The 24,523-nt window shown below is 35.1% G+C and overlaps 1 protein-coding gene across 3 annotated transcripts in view; it reads left to right on the top strand.

Moving 5' to 3' along the window:
* LOC105255336 (phosphatidylinositol 3-kinase regulatory subunit alpha) overlaps positions 1-12,230 on the top strand; it is a 51,088-nt gene extending 38,858 nt beyond the window's left edge. For 2 of the 3 annotated variants that reach the window (XM_025409128.1, XM_011264563.3), the window contains 11 exons: positions 1,467-1,764; positions 2,188-2,286; positions 5,965-6,153; positions 7,062-7,190; positions 7,304-7,511; positions 7,918-8,130; positions 8,362-8,686; positions 8,774-9,021; positions 9,223-9,399; positions 9,495-9,671; positions 9,928-12,227. In XM_025409128.1, coding sequence (XP_025264913.1) covers positions 1,467-1,764; positions 2,188-2,286; positions 5,965-6,153; positions 7,062-7,190; positions 7,304-7,511; positions 7,918-8,130; positions 8,362-8,686; positions 8,774-9,021; positions 9,223-9,399; positions 9,495-9,671; positions 9,928-10,219 — 2,355 coding nt within the window. In that variant the 3' untranslated portion in view covers positions 10,220-12,227. Of the gene's footprint in view, positions 1-1,466; positions 1,765-2,187; positions 2,287-5,964; positions 6,154-7,061; positions 7,191-7,303; positions 7,512-7,917; positions 8,131-8,361; positions 8,687-8,773; positions 9,022-9,222; positions 9,400-9,494; positions 9,672-9,927 lie in introns of all 3 variants that reach the window. The other variant, XM_011264562.3, reaches the window with a different exon arrangement.
* The last annotated feature ends 12,293 nt before the right edge of the window (positions 12,231-24,523 follow it).

Below are 24,523 nucleotides of genomic sequence, written 5' to 3'. Positions count from 1 at the left end.
GAATCTAGAAAGCCTATGACTACGGCAAATTTGTTGAACTAACTAACTTATATATGTATAAATATACTAGACGCCAATTGGAAGATGTAAACAATATGTAGGAAATATATAAAATATATTTTGCAATTTATATAACGTTAATAAATTTTTAATATTTAATAATAAAATAAAATTTTATCTGAAAATCTCTGAGGGTCCTTCAAAAGTAGAAACTCGATTCTCTCTATCAAGCAAATTATGTTTGTCATAAAAAAACCTATAAGAGACGTTTTAAGCTTCTACATAAAATGATAGATCGTAATTAATTTTCACAGAACCATGCAATTGAACGAAAGTGTCATTAGAGATTAGATTATAATAATTGGTTAATGAAAAGTGGTTGATGAAAAGAAAAAAGTAAGCCGATAGATCTCTTAATCTACTATATCTTTGAAACGTTGAACTCTAGTTAGCATTCCGGCTATTTATGACGAGTACATTATTTTTCCTCATTAGTCACCATGTAACTGTCTTCACGCTCGACTTTGACACGCGTTATGCGCCCGCTCTTTATAGTCGCTCTCTTGGCTCGTGTTATACCTTTACAGATTTACAACCGTCACCGAGATACACGCGCATTTTTACCAATAATGCGACGGAAAAATCTTTGCGACTCGATGCCACACTGTGGCGTTAAATTGAGTGCGAGAAAAATATTTTTAAAAAAGTGATAATAATTACTAGTAATTTCAAATTATTTAACTCGAGATATTTTATTTTTTTCATTTCGTTTATGTAAAATATATTTATTATATATTTCATGTATTATATGTAATTATATATGTATCATTATATATTTCGTATATCATATATTCGAGAATAATAACAAATAAGCAAATCTAAAATAAAATTTGAATAATTAAAAAATTTTAATTCGCTAAAATTTTATTTTTATTTTAATTTGATGTCGTAACAGAAATTGTGAAGAAAATATTTTATATAGGATAATATTTTATGCAGGAAAGTTTTCACACACAACGCTTTTATCTAAACTAATTAATTCTTTAATTTTTTACAACACTCATATTCAAACTAATTAATTATCTTGTTACGAAGTTATTATAATCCAATGAAAATTTTTGCCAAGTAGGAAGAACTATTGATCCATCATTTGATCAGTAAACATACGCTTCAATAATATTTTAATTATTAATTTACAATAATTTATTTTTCATTTGCTTATTAAATCAGCCAATAAAATTATGTACTTTAACTTTACATTTGAAGTATATAATTGCACTCGAATTTTGCTGCATCGTAGTAGGATTTTTTATTTGAATCTTGTTGTCTCAAATAAAAAATCCTACTACGATGTCTCATCGCAAGAAGATTAAGTCTGAAACGTAACGCTCTTAAAGATAAATTAGTGTTCTTTTTCATTGGAATACTTTTTCATGCGAACATCGCCTCGTGTGATCCTGTTGCAGAATATGGGTATAAAAGATGAGTTCCATCAAAGGAGTATCTTGGTCTGCATCGAGGAACTCTGCCAATCGTCGCCGCCACCCCCAGTGGCGACGGAGACGGCGAGTTCCCCGGTCACAACGATACCGACGTCCGGCGTCGCCGCGGAATCGGGCTGCTCGCTCGGAGTCAACTATTCGGGCAACAACGTGGTCAATAAGGCGCACAAACTCACGCAGCACAGCTTCAGCATCTTGGAGAAGTGCGGCAAATGCCATAAATACCTCAGGGGTCTCTTACATCAAGGCTTTCTCTGTCAAGGTACGTCCCGTTTTCTCTTTTATCGAATCGCAATTCATCAAGTAAACTTAAAATTGATTGAATTTTATAGTCGACGCGAAGGAGCTTCCTTGAGAGTCATTTCACGCAATTTAATCTTTTACATTCGTTAGGTTTCTATATTTTTCATGATAATTACAAATTATAATTGCATTGTATTTTTAATTAATTTTGAATGAAGCCGCGGTATATTTCATAGTGATTTTATTTCCTGTTTATAAAATAATTGTATGACTTTTAGATTTTATAAGGAAAATTTATCATTGAAAATACTCGGCAGCACATAATTTCATGCTTATTCCTGCATGACAGTTATTAATTCTAAACCTAGAACCAATAAGACGAAAAAAGAAAGAAACTATGCGTTTCGCGCTGTTGATCTTGCGAATTTTCTGCATTGCATAGATTGCGGGCTGGTCGCTCACAGGACGTGTTCAAAGACGGGTTTGCCTTCCAATTGCATATCGGTCGACACGGACAATCGTATCGGCAGGTTTACTTCAGGTAAGTCACGTCGTTTGAATCGCCGACTCGGCGCCGTCGTCGCAGTTGCAAATTTTATGGCGCGGCACAGTCGTAAGTAGGTAAAATGCAGGACGCTCGTTAATTCTGCGTCACGTCCCTAATAGATAGAATGCGAAAAGAGACGCTGAGAAATTCAGTTGTCTTCCAAAATGGGAGGTTGCGTCAGAAACACGCTCGGTGGCATCGTAACCGGCTGGTCCGGCGAATCGTATGGCGAAGTTACGAAGTTAACAAGGCAAGGACGCGCGTTCTGGCGCCTGGCTGCGCCTCCTGCACCTCGCTCTACGATAACCTGGATCACTTCACGGAGACTTGCACTTCACGGCTGACGACTTTCTTCCATTGAAATCCCTCCGCTTCGCGGTCGCGTGGGAGTCGCCTCACTTGCTGGCATTTAATGATTCTTAACCAAGCGTGCGAGTTTCAACACGACTGTGCCTCGCTCTACGACGCATTCCCTGCCAGAGGAAAATATCCATACGAGAGAAAGACGATTTACAAAATCTTAGCATTTGATACAATTTTTTAACAGAAAGTAGAGAGAGAAAGGGATAGAGTTTTATCAATTTTCAATTAAGTATCGCTAAAAGTGACTCAAGTTTACCAAAATATCCTCACATTTATGAAATAATTTTCGAGAAATTAAGAAATTTCGTTTTCTCCAATCTTTTTAACATTTCTTTTCTAAATTTTTATAACCGAACTTTACGATATCTCGCGATTCAAATTTGAAAAAATTTCGTCTTGGATGTCTTTTCAACGTATCAATAATGAATTATCTTCACTTGTGCTTGTAACTACGGACTGTTTAGATGGTCGGTATTTTCTTAAGTCGCGCCAGTCGCCAGCTGGAGTTGGCGACGTGTGCCTTTGACAGCGGGTAGTTAAACGACGCGAGTATCTCTCAGACAACGATAATCAGTAGAGACAACGCAGGCGAGACTCTACGTTCGCGCCTCCAATGATGCATTTAATTAACGCTGCACACGCCGCGGTACGAATGACGGAATCGAATATTTGTGCATAGCAAAACCGCGAACACGGCGCCAGTCTTCAGGGCCGTGTCACCCCGTCGCCTCGCTGCCCCCGATCCTTCATTCATTTATTCCGGGTCCCATTGCCAATTGCGTTTGTACATATCGCGCGACGGTGCATCGATCGCTGGAAATTATCGTCCGACTGATAATGTTTATCCAACGCGATGCTCACTCGTGACTAATGACGATAATAACAATTTTCAGATATAACTCGATGAATTAATAAATTATGTATCAACGGGATAAATAAATTTGGCGAGCAACGAGTAGAGAGGGTTATTACGAAGGTTATTGCGAGGGAGCCTCGTTAATCACGCCTTGATTTTGTTATCCACTTTATTCGGAGGTCATTTAGATCTAATGAACCCTCGAAAATATGTGGCCCATCGATTGGACAATCTAATTTCGCGTTTTACGAAAGAGAAGGCACGGTGTCTCGCGTCGAACGCGACAATCCCCGGTGCGGTTTCACATGTATCATACGTGTATGCGATTGTTGCATCGGCTTGGGTTGATTTATAGTAATTGGTAGCGTTTAATCGCTTATACGCGAGTCACACATTACCGTCTCTCCGACCGGGTTGCACGCTCGGTGGAGGTGTAACGACGGCAATTACGCTCCTCACCCGCGAGAGCAAAAATTCGAGTCACGTGCGACCGCACGCCGGCGACTTCGACATTGACAGTCTCGCACATTGCATCTGTCCTGTTTGAAAAGTTGATTGAAAATGACGCAGCAATCAATTTAAATCTTTAATTGTATTTGCTAAGGCTCGACATCATTGCTTTCGATGCATAATGCATGCATTTGCAGTGTTACGTTTATTCATCGCATTAACTTCGGCAAATTCAACGACGCAGCGACAAATGTAATTTGTCATTCCCAAGATTCAGTTATTTGAATCTCTCGCTTCGTGTTCTTTTTTTTTTTTTTTTTTAACAGAGTTTTTTAAGATCGACGCCATAAAACTGAATTTCGAAAGCCGCGAGTCACCCCCAAAATTCGAATTATATGTCTCCGCGTATTGATTTATTCGAGTCTGATGGCTCTCGAGATTTTTCGCGTGTGCAACAGCGGATTCGTGACGAATATCGAATGGCCCGACTGTCCTCCGCGGTATAATCCTCCGCGCATAAAATTCGCATGCGTTCACGCCCGTAGATCGTGTTTTAATTCCGACCTTTTTGCGTCCCTCCCTCTTGCTCTCTCGGTCACTCGTCCTTCTCGAGAGAACAAGAAGAAGATACGGTCATGAAGAAACAAGACGTCGCCGTTGCGGTCGTAAAAATAAATTTTTCTCCTCCTCCTTCTCCCTTCCTACGCAATGTTCTCTGCCCAGGTCCGACCCGCTCGCCGCACTCTCGTCCTCTCTCTCTCTCTCTCTCTCTCGTCATAATGCATGCATACACGCGTCTTTGATTGTACAAGTGGCGTGTGTGTGTGATGTAAGAGAGAGAGAGAGAGGGAGCGAAAAAGAGTTCGGCGGCGGCAAAAATATGATCGCGCGTATATCCTCGCGCGAAAATAAAGTCAAAGGTTCGTCAGTCGAGATAAAAAAATACAAGAAAACCGGGAAAATTGAAGAGAAAGACGGACGGCCGTAGACCGAAAAGTTGACCGGCGCGAAAATCTGCGAGGAACCGCGAGAAAATCTTGGAGAATTCCTCTTTGTCCTCGCCGAATTTCGCGGCTAAACGCGAATGTCTCTCGAATGAAGAGACAAGCGAGAAGGCTGCCTTCTCGCTTCATCCTGCGAATTAATATCGTCCCACGATTGATTGCGCTTTGCATGGCGTACTTTGACCTTAACATTTTAAACTTCGTAAGGATTAAAGTTGGACGATTTAAGTCTCAATTAAGTAAGCGAGTGCCGGAGCGGCTATTTTTTTATGATTTGAAATTGTGAGATTAACGAGATGAATTGGTTTCACAATTCGATATAATTGATGATCTTATTAAAAAGAAGACGAGAGAAGCAAAAAATATGGCGTGCGTGCTTTCAATCGATAATATTGGATTAAATTAATGGAATATGTTTATTACACTTTGTCTTGAAGTTTATATACAGGCCGGTGATCTAACGTATTCTACATTGTTATATTAAAATCGCTGACTTTGTTAAAAAAAAAAAGAAAAATCATGATATTATCAGATTAGATACGATCAAACATCTTACAAGTAGATAAGATCTTTCAGTTTATATTTTAACCGTGTAATGAGCGTATCTTTAAGCGTCGCTCTATCTTTTCCTCCGATGAAACATGTTCGATAAAGGATTGTTGAAAAATATGCGATTATAAAATGTATTTGTATTCTCTAATTACTTGCGTGGCTAAAGTTCAAGATCGATAATAACGTGCATTACATTTTATAATGACGCGATAAACCTGACGTTGTGTGTGCGCGTAAATATATTTTTGAAATTTCGAGCATTAATTTCGCAATTTCTAAGCGCGCTGCGTTGTGTGAAAAAAAAAATGCTTTCTCGTGATAAAAAGAAATCTGCCCACCGCAAGCAATTCTATGAATTCGTACGTGGAATTTCGAGTTGGGATCGGTTCACGGTCACCTCGATATTCGTCGCACTAAACAATATACGATATTTATCGCACTTTACAGTGTTCGGTCGCGGTCTGTGCCTGCAATTCGACATCGTCACCCACTCGGCGCCGGTTCTGGTGGAGCGGTGCACCCACGCCCTCGAGCAGCGGGCGTTCGCCGACACAAAGCTGGACCTCTACAAAGTTTACCACAACAGCAATACGCCTAATGAGCAGACCCTCGAGCTGCGACAAAAGCTGAACGAAGGTAAGAAGCGTGCGGGCGAAACCGCGGCAGGCCGGATCGCGCTATAAATAGCCGGCGGAGCAGTCATTCCACAATGTTCGGGTGTTGCAAAAATTTCGAGGCGCGCTACCAGATGCACTCACGGAGTGAGTTGCGTTGCCGAGGCGCTCCCGATAACCGAGAAAGAGAAGAGGAAGACAGAAAAACTTGCGAGTGCGCGCTTATTTTGCACGAGACGGGTCGAAACGGACACAATAAACGAGAATTCAGGACCCCCTTCGGGCTTTTAAGAGACTAAAGATCCGGTCTGTTTATGCGGAAAATATTTCACTCGTGCGTATCGTCGAAACTTATTTTAACTCCTCGCAAAGTGCACGGTATCAGTTGTTTTCAGAGTGGCGTTAAGTAAGTTTCCCACATTTTCTGAGAAAGATATATTACTGCTATTTATATCTATCTACATCGTGCATTCATTCTAGATCTATGCATTGATTCTAGATCTAGATTTCACGTCGCACTTGATGCTTTATAGCGTTTTAGCACGCGCAATTATTTGCCCCGACACTGGAAAAGCGCTTTCTACAAATTCAGAATTTATCAATTTAATGTTTGCAATTTTTATAATATACCTAAAATAAATGCACTCTATATTTTTTTTTATTTACATACTTCTGATTAATAAATCAAACTTCTCAACGCGTGAAATCTTGTTACGCAAGAAATTGACAATTCGTAAAAAGCAAACAGGATCATGCAGATATCTCGAAAAAAAATGAACAAAACTTTTATAATCAGAAGTACTTTCCCGTTAAAAGTTTTCACGCGCGTTTATAATTAATCGTTAACACGTAACATTGTTATCATTAGAAGTATATATCAGTAATCTCGATCGACGATAAAACAAAACGCACGTGATATAATATTTTCAGATGTCTACAACGCGGATTTAAGTCCGTATACTCCGCAGTGCATTGCGAGTGTCCTGAAGAAGTTCCTGCGAGAATTGCCGGATCCGGTGATCCCTGTACAATGGTACGACAGATTCCTAGAGGCGTCAAGTGAGTATATAATACGTATATATTTTACAGTTAAATATTCTTGTTAATTAATTCGAGATTTCATCAAGATATAACTCTAATGACATAATGTTGATCGTGAATTGTTTGTGTAGGTATGAGAAGCGACGAGCAATGCGCGGCGCGCCTCAATCAATTAGTAGCCGAGCTACCGGAACATCATCGTAGCACATTGTGTCATTTGATGGCGCACTTCTGTCGCATCTGCCAGTTGCAGCACGCGAGAGCCTACACGGAACAGCCGACCATCCTCGTGCAAATGCTCTGCCACATATTTCTCAGGCCGCCTTGGGAGCGAATCATGTGAGTACCACATGAATTTCTCCAATTGCAGTGGAAGAGTCGAGAGTAGAACGTGGTTCACACGATGTTTTTTTTTCTTACTAACAACGATTTGAAAAAAAGCATCAAGGATGGTATTGGTTTTCCGCCTCGTTGACTAATTAAGTTAAAAGAGTTCAACTTTTTAACTCGTTACTATTGTGTGTTGTTTAAATTCTCTTGCAAAAGAAACGTCATGTAGATTGTATAACTCTGGTTACTTTCAAGATATATAATTATATTATATAATGATTATAATATATTATTATATTATGAGTAAAGTTGTCTGATTTTGTGCGATTGCGTTGCTATTTATAGATAAAATTGTGCTTAAGATTACCTGTAATAATATTTAAGTATAAAGAATTACACACATATTTTATTACAGCCAAGTTGTCCACAACACGGAAGCTCATATACGCATAATGGAATTGTTGTTGTTACACGGCGATTGGAACGAGAGGTTGCCTGAGTTTGCCAGTCCTCCTCAATTACCCCCGCGTAAAGTTTCGAGACCGCATTTTTCAATCGTGGACCCGAGTCTCGAAGGAGATGCTGTAGACAGAACGGTCCAACCTGGCGCGGACCAACAACCACACAGGTGATTCTCAAGTCCGGTTTTGATTTCGGTCCAAATTTTAATCTAGGTTACAAATTTTTGTTTGTAGTTTTAATTCTGCAACGAATTCGAATTTTTCTGTCAACCTACCATGATACTGTAATTTTAGTTTTGTTCCTTTTACGCATACAAATTGTTTTATTTAAAATTTATATAATTAAACAGTATAATTAGATAATGAATAATTATAATTAACATTGGAAAAAATCCCAGGCCGCGCACGCTTCAAGAAGCCGAATGGTATTGGGGTGACATCACGAGAGATGATGTGAACGAGATGATGATTGATTCACCGGATGGCACCTTTCTGGTACGCAATGCGTCTTCCAAGTGCGGCGAGTACACTTTAACACTACGTAAGGGCGGGACCAACAAACTTATCAAGATCAGCCATCGAAATGGGAAATATGGATTTTCGGATCCTTACAACTTCCATTCGGTCATCGAGCTGGTCGATTACTATAGAAATTGCTCCCTCGCACAATACAACGCCGTGCTGGACATTAAGCTACTCTACCCGGTATCGCGATTTCAGCAGGTAACTTTCACGAACATTCCAGATTAAATTTACAAAGTGATGGTTTTCATCTTTGAGCTTAATTTTATATTATTTATCGAAAAACAGGAGGATGAAATCACGAATACGACCGATATGGCAAAGGTGCTGCAGAAGTTTCTTGATTTAGAGAAGGAAGTAAGTGACGGTATCCGGCAGTACCACAATTGTTGGGATTTATATACCAAAACATCTAGTGAAGTTGAGCTGAAGACTCAGGCGATGGAAGCCTTTCAGGAAGCCATCAAGATGTTTGAAGAACAGATTAGATTACAAGATGAGTTCCGTAAAGAAGCTCAGCCCCACGAGATTTCCACGTGAGTATTGTACTCTTCACTTTTCAAAGCATCTTTATATTTTATTCAAAGATATTACATATTCCATTGAGAATTATATTGAGATTAAAAGAATATGTAACATAATATGTATAAAAAGCATAATGATATTCATGAGACTCTGATTCTGCACATATCAAAATCAATAGAATTATTAATCGATATTGCGTTAAATGATTACAGTTTAACGGATAATTCGGAGTTGCTGCAACGAAGACTAAAGGCCTTAAGAGACAGCAAGATTCAATTGCAAGAGAATCTGAATCAACAAACTGCTTATAATAGAACCCTCGAGAGAGAAACATGTAGGTTGAAATCGGAGACTGGACAGCTCGCGCGACAAAGGGATCGCTACGCTTTGTACGTATCCTGTTTTAAGCATCAAATATTTCTTTTCATTTACATTGGAAAATTATCTAACTACCTAATTTGTTTGCATTTTGTATCAAACACAGATGGTTGAAGAAAAATGGGATAAAACAGAATAAGGACTTTGCGATCCATTCCGACGAGAAAACGTGGCTCTATCTACAGGGTTCTCGTCCCGATGCTGATCGCATTCTCAAGGGCAAACCTGACGGTACTTTTCTTGTTCGCCGATCAAGAACGGGCCAGTACGCGCTCTCTATAGTGTAAGTCTTTTTTTCTGCCGTCAATGACCATCATGTTTCGAATCTATAAAAATAAATTAGAATAAATACTGTGAATACCGTGAATATAACACACGAATAATAGTATTTATCAAATAATTCGTCATTCCATGTGATAAGTAAAATAATAAAATTTTTTTATTATTCGAAATCTATAGTATAAAATATTATATTTTCAAGATATATATATAATTTAGTAGTTTGTGTCATGACTTACTCGAGAATTACAATGTTGCAGGTGTAACGGCGTGGTACAACATTGCATAATATACGGCACCGAGCGCGGCTATGGTTTTGCCGAACCTTACAACATCCATCAGAGCCTGAAACATCTCGTGCTGCACTATGCCCAGAACTCCTTAGAGGAACACAACGAGTGCCTAACCACCACCTTGGCCTATCCCGCGTTTGCGCCACCCGCGGCGCTCGCGCAACTGCAATCCCAGCAGAAGCAATTTCAGATTTACGCTCAGAACCAAATGCCAATTGCGCGACAACCCCACGAGAATCAGCTCATGTCGCATACGTAATATTGGCATGCTGATTAGCGTCGCGATCAGTATCCGATTGAATCCGAATACGTTTACGCAGACGTGAATTCTGCTGCTACAAGCGCCGACACGATTGGCGAATCCGATTGCATCACGCAAGCCTTTCTTGATGAGTTCGAACATGTTCCACTGTGAAACAGAACGTTCAGGAACATTTTCCAAAACCACGTACAATAATTATGCACATAGTCAGGGGAAACAATATCTCGCGCGAATAGACATCATAAAAGCGCGCAATCGAAAGCGTGCAACCAGATGCTTGAGCATCATCGAACGATAGATAGGTAAGTCACGAAATCCACGAAAACTCCTTCGATGAAAAAACGTGTTTAATAGCCGCAACAGTAATAAACATAAGAACTATTAGTGATAGAATTAGATGTACACGCGTTATCGTGATGTGGTAATGATCGCTTTGACTAACACAGAGGTTTCCAAACGTCATACTTTAAAAGATGGTCTTTATCTGAAAAGATACAAGAAAGAGATAAGCAAGTCTTCTTTCACAGGGTTTAATAACAAATTAAAAACTTAGAAAATTTCATAAAATTGAATCTTTATATCAGCAGCGATTTTTTAATTAAATATTCAAACATTTTTCAATCAGAATTTAGAAATGATACCAGAATATCAAGTTAAAAGTAATTGACTGCTTCTGTTTAGTAAGCTAATAGTAGTTAATTGCTTAAATTTCTAAAAGATTCAGGATTTGACTTTATTTTCGGAATGTTTACCAAATAATAATTAGATGTTTCGTATATCTGTACTTTCTTATCTCGACATATAGAGCAAACGTGAAAAGAATATTAGTTTCAAAGAATCGTTATAAACCAAAAAGGTTTGGAAACCTCTGACACTTAACAGGACCAACGACACCAACGACAGATGTCATCAACGCTCCCTCAGGATTTATACAACGCAGAGAGCCCTGTCGAAGGTTTATGCGGAGATTACAGCGGAATGATGGCGCGACATTACCGCCACCGATTTTGTTCTCCGCCAAATATGTTTTTAATCTTGACGCTCGTCATCGCGCAGAATTGATCCGCTCGGAATCATCGGCGTTGGGACGCGTCGTTGTTTCGGCGACGGGGATAGCGAAACTCGCTTCATTCGCGTAGATTTTATCGTTCAGGTAATCAGGGTAGTCATATCTCTATGACCGTCTAGCCCTTAACAGCCTGAAACATTTTCAGAAATTAATTAGCTCGTATCGAGCGGTAATATAGTTTTAAATTTAGCTTTGAATTAGTGTTCATTATTGCTCGATTTTGTGTAGGATTGATTGTATCAATTCTATATGGTTTAAATCATACTATTGACAAAAGATAATTAAAATATCATTCATGAAATATTCATGAAAATCTAACATTTTTGCTATAGTTATATAATAAGTCGAAGCTATAATAGAGTGGTATATTCATTTATAGCTATTACAGTATTTATACTACTGTAAAAGCGTTTAATACGTTAATGCTTTTTTGATGAAAGATTCACAATGAATCGTATAGTTTTTGTGCAATAAATTAAACTAGTTCACGTGTTACTATTCAATGTTGTTAAATGCCTTTATTAAATGTAATATATTCTGTTTCTCCTACAAAAATTACATTTGTTAATTTCAATGTATTAATTTTAATTCACCGTTATGAATCAAGATCTGCATATTTTCAATGCAATTGTCATAATACATTAGGTTTTTAAGGGTTAAACGTGATCAATAAAATTAAATGATCACTTTCTTATTACTCGAAATTCCTAAATGCTTCATACGCAAACATACGCGAGTTCGATGAAGAGCGCGTGCATTGAAGACGGCGGTATTTTTATGTAATTTGCTAAATTACAATAATAATAGAATATAATCAAGCGAAATCTTATATGAATAAAGCGTCTTTATATCGTTTTGATAATAATTGAAAAGCGAGGGAACTCGATAAATCCATTTTTTTATGGAAAATTTAAAGAAATGTTCTTTTTAAACTATACTCAATATTGCACATGATATATATATATATATATATATATATATATATATATTAATTTTTATGAAAATTACATATACAAATTTTTATCTGCTACAACGTTCCATGTCTGATTGTACTTCAAATTTCTTCAAACCATTAAGAAAGTAGATCCTCAATTTTTGCGGTCAATTCTTTGTGTTTAAAACACGCGATGATGAATTGAATATCTCGTCGTCTTTTCCCGATCGCATTCCGTAGCGGATCCCGACAAAGTTTTGTCAGTAAGAACTTTCTTTTTATACGTTAGATTTCGGACGCTGCGCCACAAGCAGATTGATAAATAAGAGAAGAAGAGATATAAATATTATCTGTGATTTCAGATTGTCTGTGAGTGGGGAGAAGAGTTATCACGTTTGTCGTTTCCGATCACTTTTGTCCCTAGTTTCTTATCGTTGTCTTTGTTTCCTTCTTTTTCTACACTCTTTTTTTTCCTCAAATGTACGTGAGCTTTTTTCTTGCCAAAAATTCAATGTATGCCCTTGCGATTAATGCATCGACTCGATCTTTCTCGCTGATTTATCTCGATTCTAAATACGACCTCGAATGATAACGGTGACGGGAGAGGAAAGATCAGGGCGTAACAAGAATTAAAAATAAAGAAAGAAAAAGAAGAAATGAAAAGTAAGATTATTAATGAACAAGGAAAAATGCACTCTTGATGAAACACAATTGAATAATAATTTTTTTCGGTAAAAATTAGAATGTAGGAAACGTTTATTCCTATCTTTATTTTTTATAATTCTATTGTGTACATCAATGGAATAATTATTATTCATTGTCATTAATTTCTTACATTTATATTTACTCTTTTGCAATTATTTCTTAGTTGTGTTCTGATCCGAACTATTACGAAACAAAATAAATACAAATGCGTACCTGAGAAATCTCACGTTTACAGAGCGGTCGGTAAATGTTGAGAATATATTGGGAACGCTTTCACACGTTTAAATCGATAGTTCTTCGAATTCCTCTCGCGCTACCGTAATCAATAGAAAGCTAACATAAATGTAAGCCGACACAGATTTGATCTGATTAGATAAATTGCATTGTAAGTATGGAAGGCGAAATGAATGGAAATCAGCCTGATTTCTCATTCAGTGTGATTCATTCTTTTATTCGCTATTATTGCTTTTAAATGTATCAGATAAGAAATGGTGCAAGTAGAGTTAGAAAATTTTATCAATATATTGCATCATAGATGTACTTTCATCAGATATTTGGAGCAGAATACGATTGTTCAATTGTTATCACACGTAAAAATCGGATAACTAATTTTAGCTCCAGATACATCGTTAAAAAAAAAGATACAAAATATCTTGTTTCAAAACACAATTTCCATTGACATATATAAATTTTATACATATATAAAATACGGTTTATGTGAGATTGAATGAATATAGATGTTTTATATATTTGTTCCTTCTCTCTCTCTTTACAATAATTATATTTTATGTATTAAGCGAGAAAGATCGACGAAACGTCTCTCTTTTTCAACCCAAAAGAAAACGCAGAACGGGATGCCGCGCGAGATGAATAAATAAAAAAAGATGAGATCGCAATCGGAAGTTGCATGAGAAAAACGGTGAATAAAAGGCTCGTTGCTCATTTCGAATGCTTCGGATTACGTAGGCTTAGGAATAGTTTAAGACTTTTTATACAAACGAAATATAGGAGGAAAGGAGAGGCAAGCGGCCTGGCTTGTACTACGTGATTGTCTAATTCGTTGTCCGTCGTCGTCCGTCCATTTTCTTTCACTTTCTTTGATGTTTTCGTGTTTTCTCGCTATTTTGCTCTTGGAAGCCTTGTTCGCTTTTTGTTATTTTATATCGTTTCATATATTTGCGCTTTGAAGAGCAGGATAGCGACGATATTAATATTTTATAAAAAAAGGATTCATCGTGTTCCATTTTTTAGAATTTAAGCCTTATTATTGTCGGAATTTCAACTTTGATAAATTTTTATAAAAATTTACGCAGAAATCACATTATTGTAAAGGGTTCATTCCTGAATAACATGCGCTTGGAAATTAGACGGCACTGTCTTATAGTTTCCTTCATCTCCTTAATCGATACAATCTCTAAATATATAGTTTTTAAATTGAAATTTATTTATATTTCTCGTCTTTTATTTCTTCAATTTTTCTATATATCAATTATGCATGTTACTCAGGAAGTTATTGTTGCCCAAGTCTTTTATTTATGTCAAGATAATCTGTTGTGTAAGCTTTTATAAAGTATTATCTTAATTTTTGTTGTAAGGCAAATAGATGTCAGTCTTGGCGATGAAACCTTACGCATAACGGACAATAGTAAAACTGTAGTGAGATAAGGGAGAAAGTTATCGAATCTTTTTGCAAAGCGGGTTGAGATAGCTCTTTATGATCTTTCTAACGAAAATAATTAATCTTTTGGTGTAAAAGTGCGAAGAAAATGATTCGACGACGAAGGACGACTTATATATATATATATATATATATATATATATATATATATATAATGTTAGGAGCAAGTTATATAAAAAATATTATGACCGACGAGTACGACTCGCGATAAAATCTTTGGTGATGCGATTCAATGCAATATCTGCGCAATTATGTTATGGTAAAAGATAATTATAATTAATAATAATATAATTAATATTAAATAATCAGATGTAATATATGAATATTTTATGTATTATATTAATGTGTGTGTTACATATTTGTATAGTTCCAAAAATTCTTAATGTAAAAGTTGAGCTTAATGAAAAAGAGAATTGTGCTCCGTTTTTATAAATCTTATAGAAACAAATTTTAATGCAATTATATATTTGTACATAAAGTTTAATATTATATAATCTTAAATGTATCTCAATTTAACGCTTTACATAAATAAGTGTTTTAAATTCTATAAACTGTTAAAATTTTCATTAAAATAAAATGATTTTCTATTTCTTTATTGTTTTCAAAGTTTTAAATTGAGTTTGAGCAATTTTCTTAAATTCTTTTTAAAAATCTTTTCTTAATTTATAGTTATATTTTACGAGCATACGTATTTCTTATAGCACATAAAACTCGTAAAGAAAAATTCGGATTAAAGAAAATAATATATAATTATTTATCTCGATATTTATCATGAGTCGCACTCGTCGTTGTTTTCTCCCAGTGAGAAAAGATCATATTTATATATCGCGCATGGTGCAACATGTAATTCACACATCCACACACACACACACACACACACAAAGTAGATATATATGTACGAGATATAAACAAAGCTATACATATATATATATATATATATATATATATAAATATTATATAGATGCGATATGCATTTCCTCGAGAAATATATATGGTGCAGATATGAGACAAAGAGAAAAGAGGAAAATGAAAAAAATATATATATACGAGTATATAATATATCTATATATATTTTTACTTACTTTCAAAGCAACCTTTAATTGATTATTTATAATATATATACGTACGCGTGTATATATATATATATATATATATATATATATATATATATATATATATACACATATTATATATATACATCATATGTGATGAAGTGTCATATTATATTATATTAATCACACGTTTGCGCGAGCCTCGTCGATTGCGAGTTTCTTCGAGGAGATTCGCGCAAAAGTGTCGAGCAGCCACACACAAGTGCGATCCTGATCCCACGGGATTCGAAGATAGATTGAGTCGAGTCGCTGAATTAAAGCGTAAGATCAAAAGATCCGTTTGATCAATGGACAACATCGAATTGTACTTCCGGAGATAGATAGATAGTTGCGATTCGGAATACGACCGTTTCGAAAATGTAAGTGTAAATTGGTTCTTAATATTTTTGATAGACGCGTCGATTATGCGCCTAATAATTTTTATTCTAAATTGCGAAAATACGATCGAACTTCGTATATCCTTTTTAAATTTACGCACACGTTGTCACGTGTTGCTTTGCCTTATATGTAGTAGTATTCGTGGTAATAGAATGCGTGATATTTTTTTTCATCAAATTTACTATTTTATTATTCTTTCTTTGGTGTATGCAGGAAAATTCTACTAAAATTTATTTATCGTCTTTGCCAAGACGAAGCATATGATGCGTTATTTTTTACCAATATTAAATATTTTTTTCGTCCAATTTTGTACGATGCTTTTTTTTGTTCAACTTTTGTGATATTTCTTCATTAATGATTTATTCGCGCGTGCGCGAACAAATTCTATCATTTACTTTTCTTTTATTCTAATTTTTTTTAGTCAACGAAATTTTTTAACATTATTTGTTTACTAGCATTAATAATTTACTAACAACACTTCGTAAATTAATCAAAATATGCTTTAAGAGATCATATAGTGTTGCTCGAAAATCTGGGATATCGCATACTATAATGTAAAAAATAGCAAATAAAAGATAGGATTTTATTTGATAAAAATTTTAAGATTGTTCCTATCATGATATTCACACGATTCATTATCTAAACATAGGATATAAATTTTGTGAATTGTGTAATGATTTTTTTTGTAAAATAAAAATATTATCATTGAACTGTGAACGAATCAGAATTTTGATCGATACTATATGCCATCGTAAACATTTTTCAAATTAAAAATATTTGGATAAGAATGAGCTTTCGAAGAATTGCTTTCGAAAGCGATTTTGAATATTTCGGAAATGAAGGTGACGAAACATCTTGAGAGAATCTTATTGTCATCTCATTACTCGAAAAATTGCATATACAGATTATTAATGATCATGAAAAAGCGATTGGCGGGCATCATCACAAGCGCTAATAAGCTGGAATTAAAATCGAAAAAATTCAATAAATTCTAAGTATATTTTGACTCTGCAGATCCATTTGTTATCTCTGAAAGAAAAGAAAATTAACTCATTAAAAGATTTAATTTTATATAAAGTGTAATATTTTTTTATATAAAGAATAATGTATAGCTCCTCCCAAATCCTAAAAGTTATATCCAGTATTAAATCTGAATTCTTTGAGATTTTAGAAATTTTAATAAATTTTAATTCACACATCAATAATCATTTAACATTTAGAAAAAAATGGCAAAATCAAAGGGGTAACGAGTGAAACATGCATTTCGTCAGAGTCAATATTATGACTGTTGGAACTTGGTTTTAATATTTTTTTGTTTCCTTTTTTTTTACGAAGGCCAAGGAGAAAATACAGTGTCATTTCATGATATCCGAGCCGATTGCTCTTTTATGTACAAAAAAACGAAAGAAAGAGGAGACGAAGATGGTACTTGTTAGTGGCGCGAATGTTTTCGGCAGGACCGGTCCATGAAAAATGCTAAATGTCGAAGTAGAACGATTGAGCTATGTGAACGTTGGGAATGATGCAATAATAGTTAAGAGAAAATGAGAATTATTTGATGAATGAAATTTTGAATAAACGAATAAATTTTTAAAAACGAATTACATTTCGGAGGATTATAAAATCCCTTGATAGATGAAACGCTAAAACGCTTATATTTCTTGATTATACTTAACTATTATTGCATAGACATGTGCATTGTCGAGATTGTGTGATTCGTCGAGTCAACTTGCGGTATCGAATCGACGAAATCGATTGCTTACAATTATGCCGATTTAAAGAAATTAATCAGCGTTGTGCATCGATTTGAGAGAATTAACAACCACAATATCGTCGATAATTAATGATATTAATACATGCATGAAGCATACCTGGTCTTTCATATTTACTCAGTGTCCAGGACGAATCGAAAAGACGCGATCGCAATGAATGCGAGAGAGAATCGCGATTTAATGACGAGAAAGGGCTGGCCCTAAACAGGCGTGTGAAACCACGTGGAAGATTGTTTCGTCGACCAACGTACTTTTGTTACGTTACATTGTGATCTCCGAGAATTGACCGGTAGCGATAGAGCGAGAAAATAATAAAGAAGAAAAGAGAGGAAGAATGAATGAAAATAAACTTTGCCTTAGCTTTTGTACAAGCAAACGAGAGTATGAGAGAAATTGAAAGGGAGAAAAGAAGGAGCCGGATGGGCGCGAAACTTCGCGATAGGTTGACGATAGGCTAATCGATTTTGACGATAAAATGGTGTGATAAGAACTAATAAATTTAATAAACTATCGTAGTAGCTGTGAATGTGTGAAAATGAGAGATAGCCTTGCAGCAAGAGAGAAAGAGAGAGAGAGAGGGAGAGAACGAGATACGATGATAATCAAATTATATATGAACATTGTATGTACTAGCATGTAACGACACAGAGTTACAAATGATAAAATTCTCTCGCGTTGACTTAACGTCGAAACAAAACCATTTTTTTTTTAAGGAGAGAATAAAAATATAATATAAAAGTAAAAATTAAAAAAAAAGTATGTGCACTTATTTTTAAATGTAGAAATTAACAGATGCGCGAAGCTGCCGTTAATCGATGTAATCATTGTATATTTAACGATGTAACCGCAAAACGAGTGCTAATCGGACAATTTCATATAATTAATTGATTATCCGCATGATATACAATTAGTGATGCATAATTACCACAATGTAATTAATTGATTATATAAAATTATACCGTTGTTGATATTCGCGTCATCTCTCAATAATCATCCATCGAATAATCATCACATCACATGCGAGTCTGATCGTATGTTTGATTAGGAATGGGTGTTTGCTGCAAGGCGATAATTATCGATCATTAATCAATGATGCGGATGCCGGTGAAAAGGGGAATCGTGCCGTGTGCGAAAGTCGGAAGGAAGCACGAAGACGTGGGCGTAAGCAAAAAAAAAACGTTATTGACATAATATTACATTATTAACGAATATATGCTGTCCCACTGTGATAAAAAAAAACTTTTGTTTTTGCATGTAAAAATATATACTACTATTATTGCCATAAGCGCGCGCGAGAAAAAGAGAGAGTATGAGTTATGATGTTGCGCGCAGGTACAGGTATACCAATATATGTGCACGATGACGGATCTATCGGGATAATCTCTGTGTATATCCGTATTCGCGCACATATGCATACACACATACACACATATATACATTTACACGTATATGAACACGAATATACGCGATATACGCGAATATAAGTATGTATATTGTATGATCGATCGTACACATTTCGCGAGCGTAGAGATATATGCGGATTTTTATTATTGCGTACGTCGTATCTTCATATATGCTGACGAAGGACAAATTATGATTGTGATTACCGTTAATAGAGTACATTCGAAAAATATCGGAATATATAGGATACCGTTCGCCGATGATGTGCAACCGAGATTTTGAAGCATTCTTATCGAACTAGGCACACTCGGACACACAATCCTTTTGTATCCTTTATTACACAAAAATACACACACATACATCGATTCGCGGAGAATTGCGGTTTCAGGTTCGTTAGCAATAATTCGATTGTCGTGATGCTATGTTGGTGTCTTTCGAGAATTACCTATAATTTCCGCAAGCTCTTTCGCGGGGTACGATCAATCAGAGTTAATCGAAGAGGCTAAGCTGACGATCTGTTTTCTCGTATTAGGAAACGTCCATTCCTGCGATTACCTCGAATGTCAATTCTTACATTTTTGTCCAGAATCTCGTAGTCAGATGATTCGTCCAGCATCGCACCAAGATTAACGATTAAGAGAGACAAATAATTCGCTGTAGCTTATTTCGCGAAGCAAAGCGATCTTTCTCAACGAAAGTGGGACGAGCAACGCGATCGTTACCTTTGCCTCTTCGATTGTCACCGAGATCGATTTTTAAAACCATGGATCATCATATCGTATCATGTAGAAATTTTCGAAAGAACGAAAGTTACAGAAAACTTGCACGACTCAATTATATACATTCCCTTTTTACTTATTTACAGCTTTAGCAAATTGATGAAATCTTAATTACACAAATATTAGACGATTGTGATAATTGAAAGAATTAAATTATTTTCTAATAAAGTGAAAAAAATAAATACAGAATTATATTATTATATAAATACTAAAATTATTCTATAAAAATTTTTGAAAAAATAGAATAATGAAAATTTTGAAAGAAAATAAAAATAAACTAAAACATAATAAAGTCAATTTCTTCAATTTTCAAAATTAATTATTAAATTAGACAAAAATAATTCTTTCAATTTATCTACTTGCATTAAATTTATCAGACATGCTATCGTAATTAAAATCCTAAAGTTCTGTAAAATAAGTAAAGAAGGAGTGTAATCGAGCGGAATTGAATTTGCGCTCGATCAAGAATTAAGTTCGAATCGTTTCAATCGAAATCGAGATGGGCGTGCGAAACTGATAACTGGTGAGATTCTCGATTACCCTTCGGATGCGTAAAACTGATGGTATAATGGATGTTTACTCGCTTCTTTGCGCAACGGTCATCCTCATATTGTATCGTTTATTTGCTAGAACTACCATGTAAAATCATTTATATTTGCATATGATTAATATGTTTTACTTATATATAAACTCGTCGTATATGTCGCTTCACTATCCCTTTGAAAACGTCGTCATCCTTTTCCATCAGTCCAAATATATGATAATAGATATATTAATATACGTGCAATTTACGAGTTTATTCAGTTTTTTACGCAACTAGTACTCTTAAAAATAATATATATACATCCTCCATTATGCATTTCCGGATGTGGTAACAAATCATTCATGAATTTTTCCGGGGTGATCTTCGGACTCTCCGAGTTTCTCTCGAGAAACAGATATGATTCACGGCTCGAAAGCGAGAACAAGCACGTACTGAGTGGCTGATTGTAAAATAAACGCGAATTCTTTAGTTAACTGATCTATCGGATGACATAAATTTATATGAGACGACTACACATTCTTGGCGATCTGTTCGCGACAATACCAGAAGTAGTTGAGCATAGAGCTGCTTTGAAAGTAAGATTAATCGTGCGAAACGCCTGAGTCATAAGGATCTTGCAATTATAATGTCATAATTGAATTACATTCCTTTTCAGCCGCACACATGCAAAAAGTATTATTCATCTTTCGTTCCGGCTTCGAAGCCGGTTCCGGGATGTTCTGCTCCTTTCTCGAATAGAAGATTCTATTATAAATAAATAGTTAAATTCGAAACAATTTTTTTAATAAGCAATAAATTAGAAAAAATATTAACTAGATTTATCTAATCAAATATCATGTTTGTGATTTATTAATCAAATTAGAAGAGATTTAATAACAGCTGTTCATCATATTTTTACTAACGATTATTTTCATACGACTCATTTCATATGAATCAACGTGCAATGAATTACAGATTCTCTTAAGATATTGATTATTTCTCAAATTCTTGAAATCATAAAATGTGCTTTCAATGCCTATATTTTTTTCTTCGCGTTATGCAATCGAAAATTAAATGGAGACTCGTGCGGATTATTACGAGACGGATTTCTCGATGGATTCTTTAACAGATGAGCTATGAACGTCGCAAGATGCAGAAGCACGTCCGCAATTTACCAATTATGACAGAGGAAAAGGTGATATTAGAGATGACTTTGAGCTTGGAATGTCGATTCCCATTTGTCTCATTCCTCGGAATCCTGTGTCTGTGCGGTTGTACATGAATAATTATGTAATCCGCCCGGAAACACTTAATTGACGCCTAATTATTGATATTACTATTATCGCATGATATCTAACATGATAGAAATTTCACGGAGAATTCTAAACGGACTAAAGTCGGATTTTTCGGATATTCTGTCCGCGTTTAATCTTGAGTAATAATTTTTTTGAACTTACAAAATTTAAAATATATTTTTCATCGATGAAAATACGTTATAAATATATTTTCTTAAACATTTTTATGAAATTTTTATTCACGCGTTTTATAAATAATCAAGGAAACTGATTTCCTTGACTGCTCGCACAATACGTGTACTTTATCACAATTATCTCAAGAAATGCAAGAAGAAAGACTGGTCCGATAATGTTTATTCTCGCGATATTGATGACGTTAATCGCTTTTGTACAAGTAGCAATAAATACTCGGAATGCTGAAAAGAAAATAATGTAAATGATGACGCACTAACTCATCGTCTAATAATGTGTCATTAACGTGTTGTGGAGAAACTATAATTTTGCATGAAATCGACAGCTTTATAGCGTGAATATTCTGGCTGTTAATTCAAACAGACAAGAGACGACAAATATAATTATTCATGTTAGATTACTTCGAGTCTCTTTTCTATGCTTGCGTTTTCCGCAAAATTGTCTTGTCAATTTGAGGAGGAAATAAATTAAATGACTATACTGACAAGTAGACTAAATTACAAATTTGTTTTGTAACCGTTTCCCAACTGCAATAATATTTTTATTATTTATGTCTACTCGAATAATCGAACAACAGAAGATAACAGCGAAAAAAATTTTTATATGTGTTTTAAGTAATGTTTCCTGCAGTCTAAATGTCGGAGATTACATTAAGATTTAAATTATAAATTTAAAAGCTGTCAAAATTCTATTTATCGCATTACACAAGAAAGATAACGTGCAAATACAAGTGTCTGCCGAATCATCTTATCTCAAATTATAATAACAAAATAAATTATAAAGTATATTATATATTTATGTTTTTGAAAAGTAAATTAAATTAACTTCTATAATATTTATGCAATAATGTATTCATTAAGAATGCAAATTTTATTATTAAAATAATATAATCTTGATTCAAAGAAAGATTGTATTAAATTCCCCATTATTTTCAAAGTCATTTTCTCTACTTGTTTCTTCCAAACAGTAATTATTTTAATAATATATTTATAACCAAATATTTATAACCATAATATATTTATACAAAATTTATGAAATTAAATTTATCAGTTAACAGGCAAAGTTATTTAAGAAAACAGCTGTATTTCATTCAAAAAGAAATTAATTTATGGCAATTTGACCAGTATTGCATCGTCATGTTTACGGGAATCTGTTAAACGGCGGATCGTGGATTAAAATGGTACACGATGGTACCACCGCGATGGGTTCGACCCGAATAATTACCAATGGCGAACAGCGACGATCGATACTACCTGGCTACCTTATCACGGTTATTGTACACGATGCTCCAGCGATGTAATGAAGCCTTTCGTTTCGTGAAACAAACGATCCGACTCACGGCCTCGAAATAGTTGCGTACTAACGTGATATATATCTTGTGATTACGTGCCCCTTGTTTAAAACATGATGGACGATTACGTGGAATTAGAAATATGTACTCACGTATCCGGGTTATATATCTATTAGGAAATTAACGAGAATGCTTGTTCTTTCCATCGCGACGATTAATTCTCAAGTTTCAGAATCGTACAGAATGTTTCAATTATTAATATTCGCAAGTTTCATGATATATATATTCAAATCTAGAAACGTGTGCTAAAACTAAATCTATTCTCTTAAATACATTTCAAATTTTTAATGCAGAATATTTTTATTTTATTTTCTTTTGACTTGTAAAAAAATTTAGATTCTTACTTCCAATATAATATGCATGTGAAATATAAATTGATAGCAAACATAGTATTTATTCTGCCTAAGTATTAGTGCTATTAAAAAATGAAAAGTAGAATTTTTTATAAAAAAAAAGTATTTTTTTATTTACAATAAAGGTTATTTTTTGAATGAATTTCGATAAGTGATCAGCCGATAGTTCGTTTCTCTCGAAACGTATTTTCTACCTGCGCTTATGACAGAAATTTGGGCGCCGGTGTGACTCACGGTGTACGATGACTAATTCCATTGAGTAATTCGAACGGATCCGATCTGAGGAAATCGAAGGAATTCTCTCTCATCAAATGGTGCAGAGGAATGTACCGGAGAAGGACGAAGAGGAGAAAGAGGAAGGGAGAACAACTCGTGAACTCTCTCAGGCTCACTACCTAATGACCGAGTGTTATTAAGCCGATTATAGAGCATCGATCGCGTCCCCTCGGGATACTTTGACGGCGCGCGATATACTTATGTCAGATCTGGACCGACAATGTGAAAGCTGACGTACTTGCGCGATCATAATCACGGTATTCGCACACTTGGTGACCTTGATGGTATCCGTAGCATCTTGCAAGCCTTGAACTTGCACGTCGAAGATTCTCGTACGAACTTGGCAACGATCCAAATCGGTTTACTTAAGTCTGCATCGACGACGAAGATTTGAGAGACTCGTATATCTCATTCTTCTTCTCTTTCTTCCTCTTTCAAAATTTTTACAAGGCCTCTAGCATATTTTACATTTGGAGCTAAATA

This window comes from Camponotus floridanus, unplaced genomic scaffold (genome assembly GCF_003227725.1).
Source record: "Camponotus floridanus strain SB8 unplaced genomic scaffold, Cflo_v7.5 scaffold10, whole genome shotgun sequence".
Classification (NCBI taxonomy): Eukaryota; Metazoa; Arthropoda; class Insecta; order Hymenoptera; family Formicidae; genus Camponotus; species Camponotus floridanus.
The sequence above is the reverse complement of the archived record's forward strand: the minus strand, read 5'-3'. Positions and strand labels throughout refer to the sequence as shown.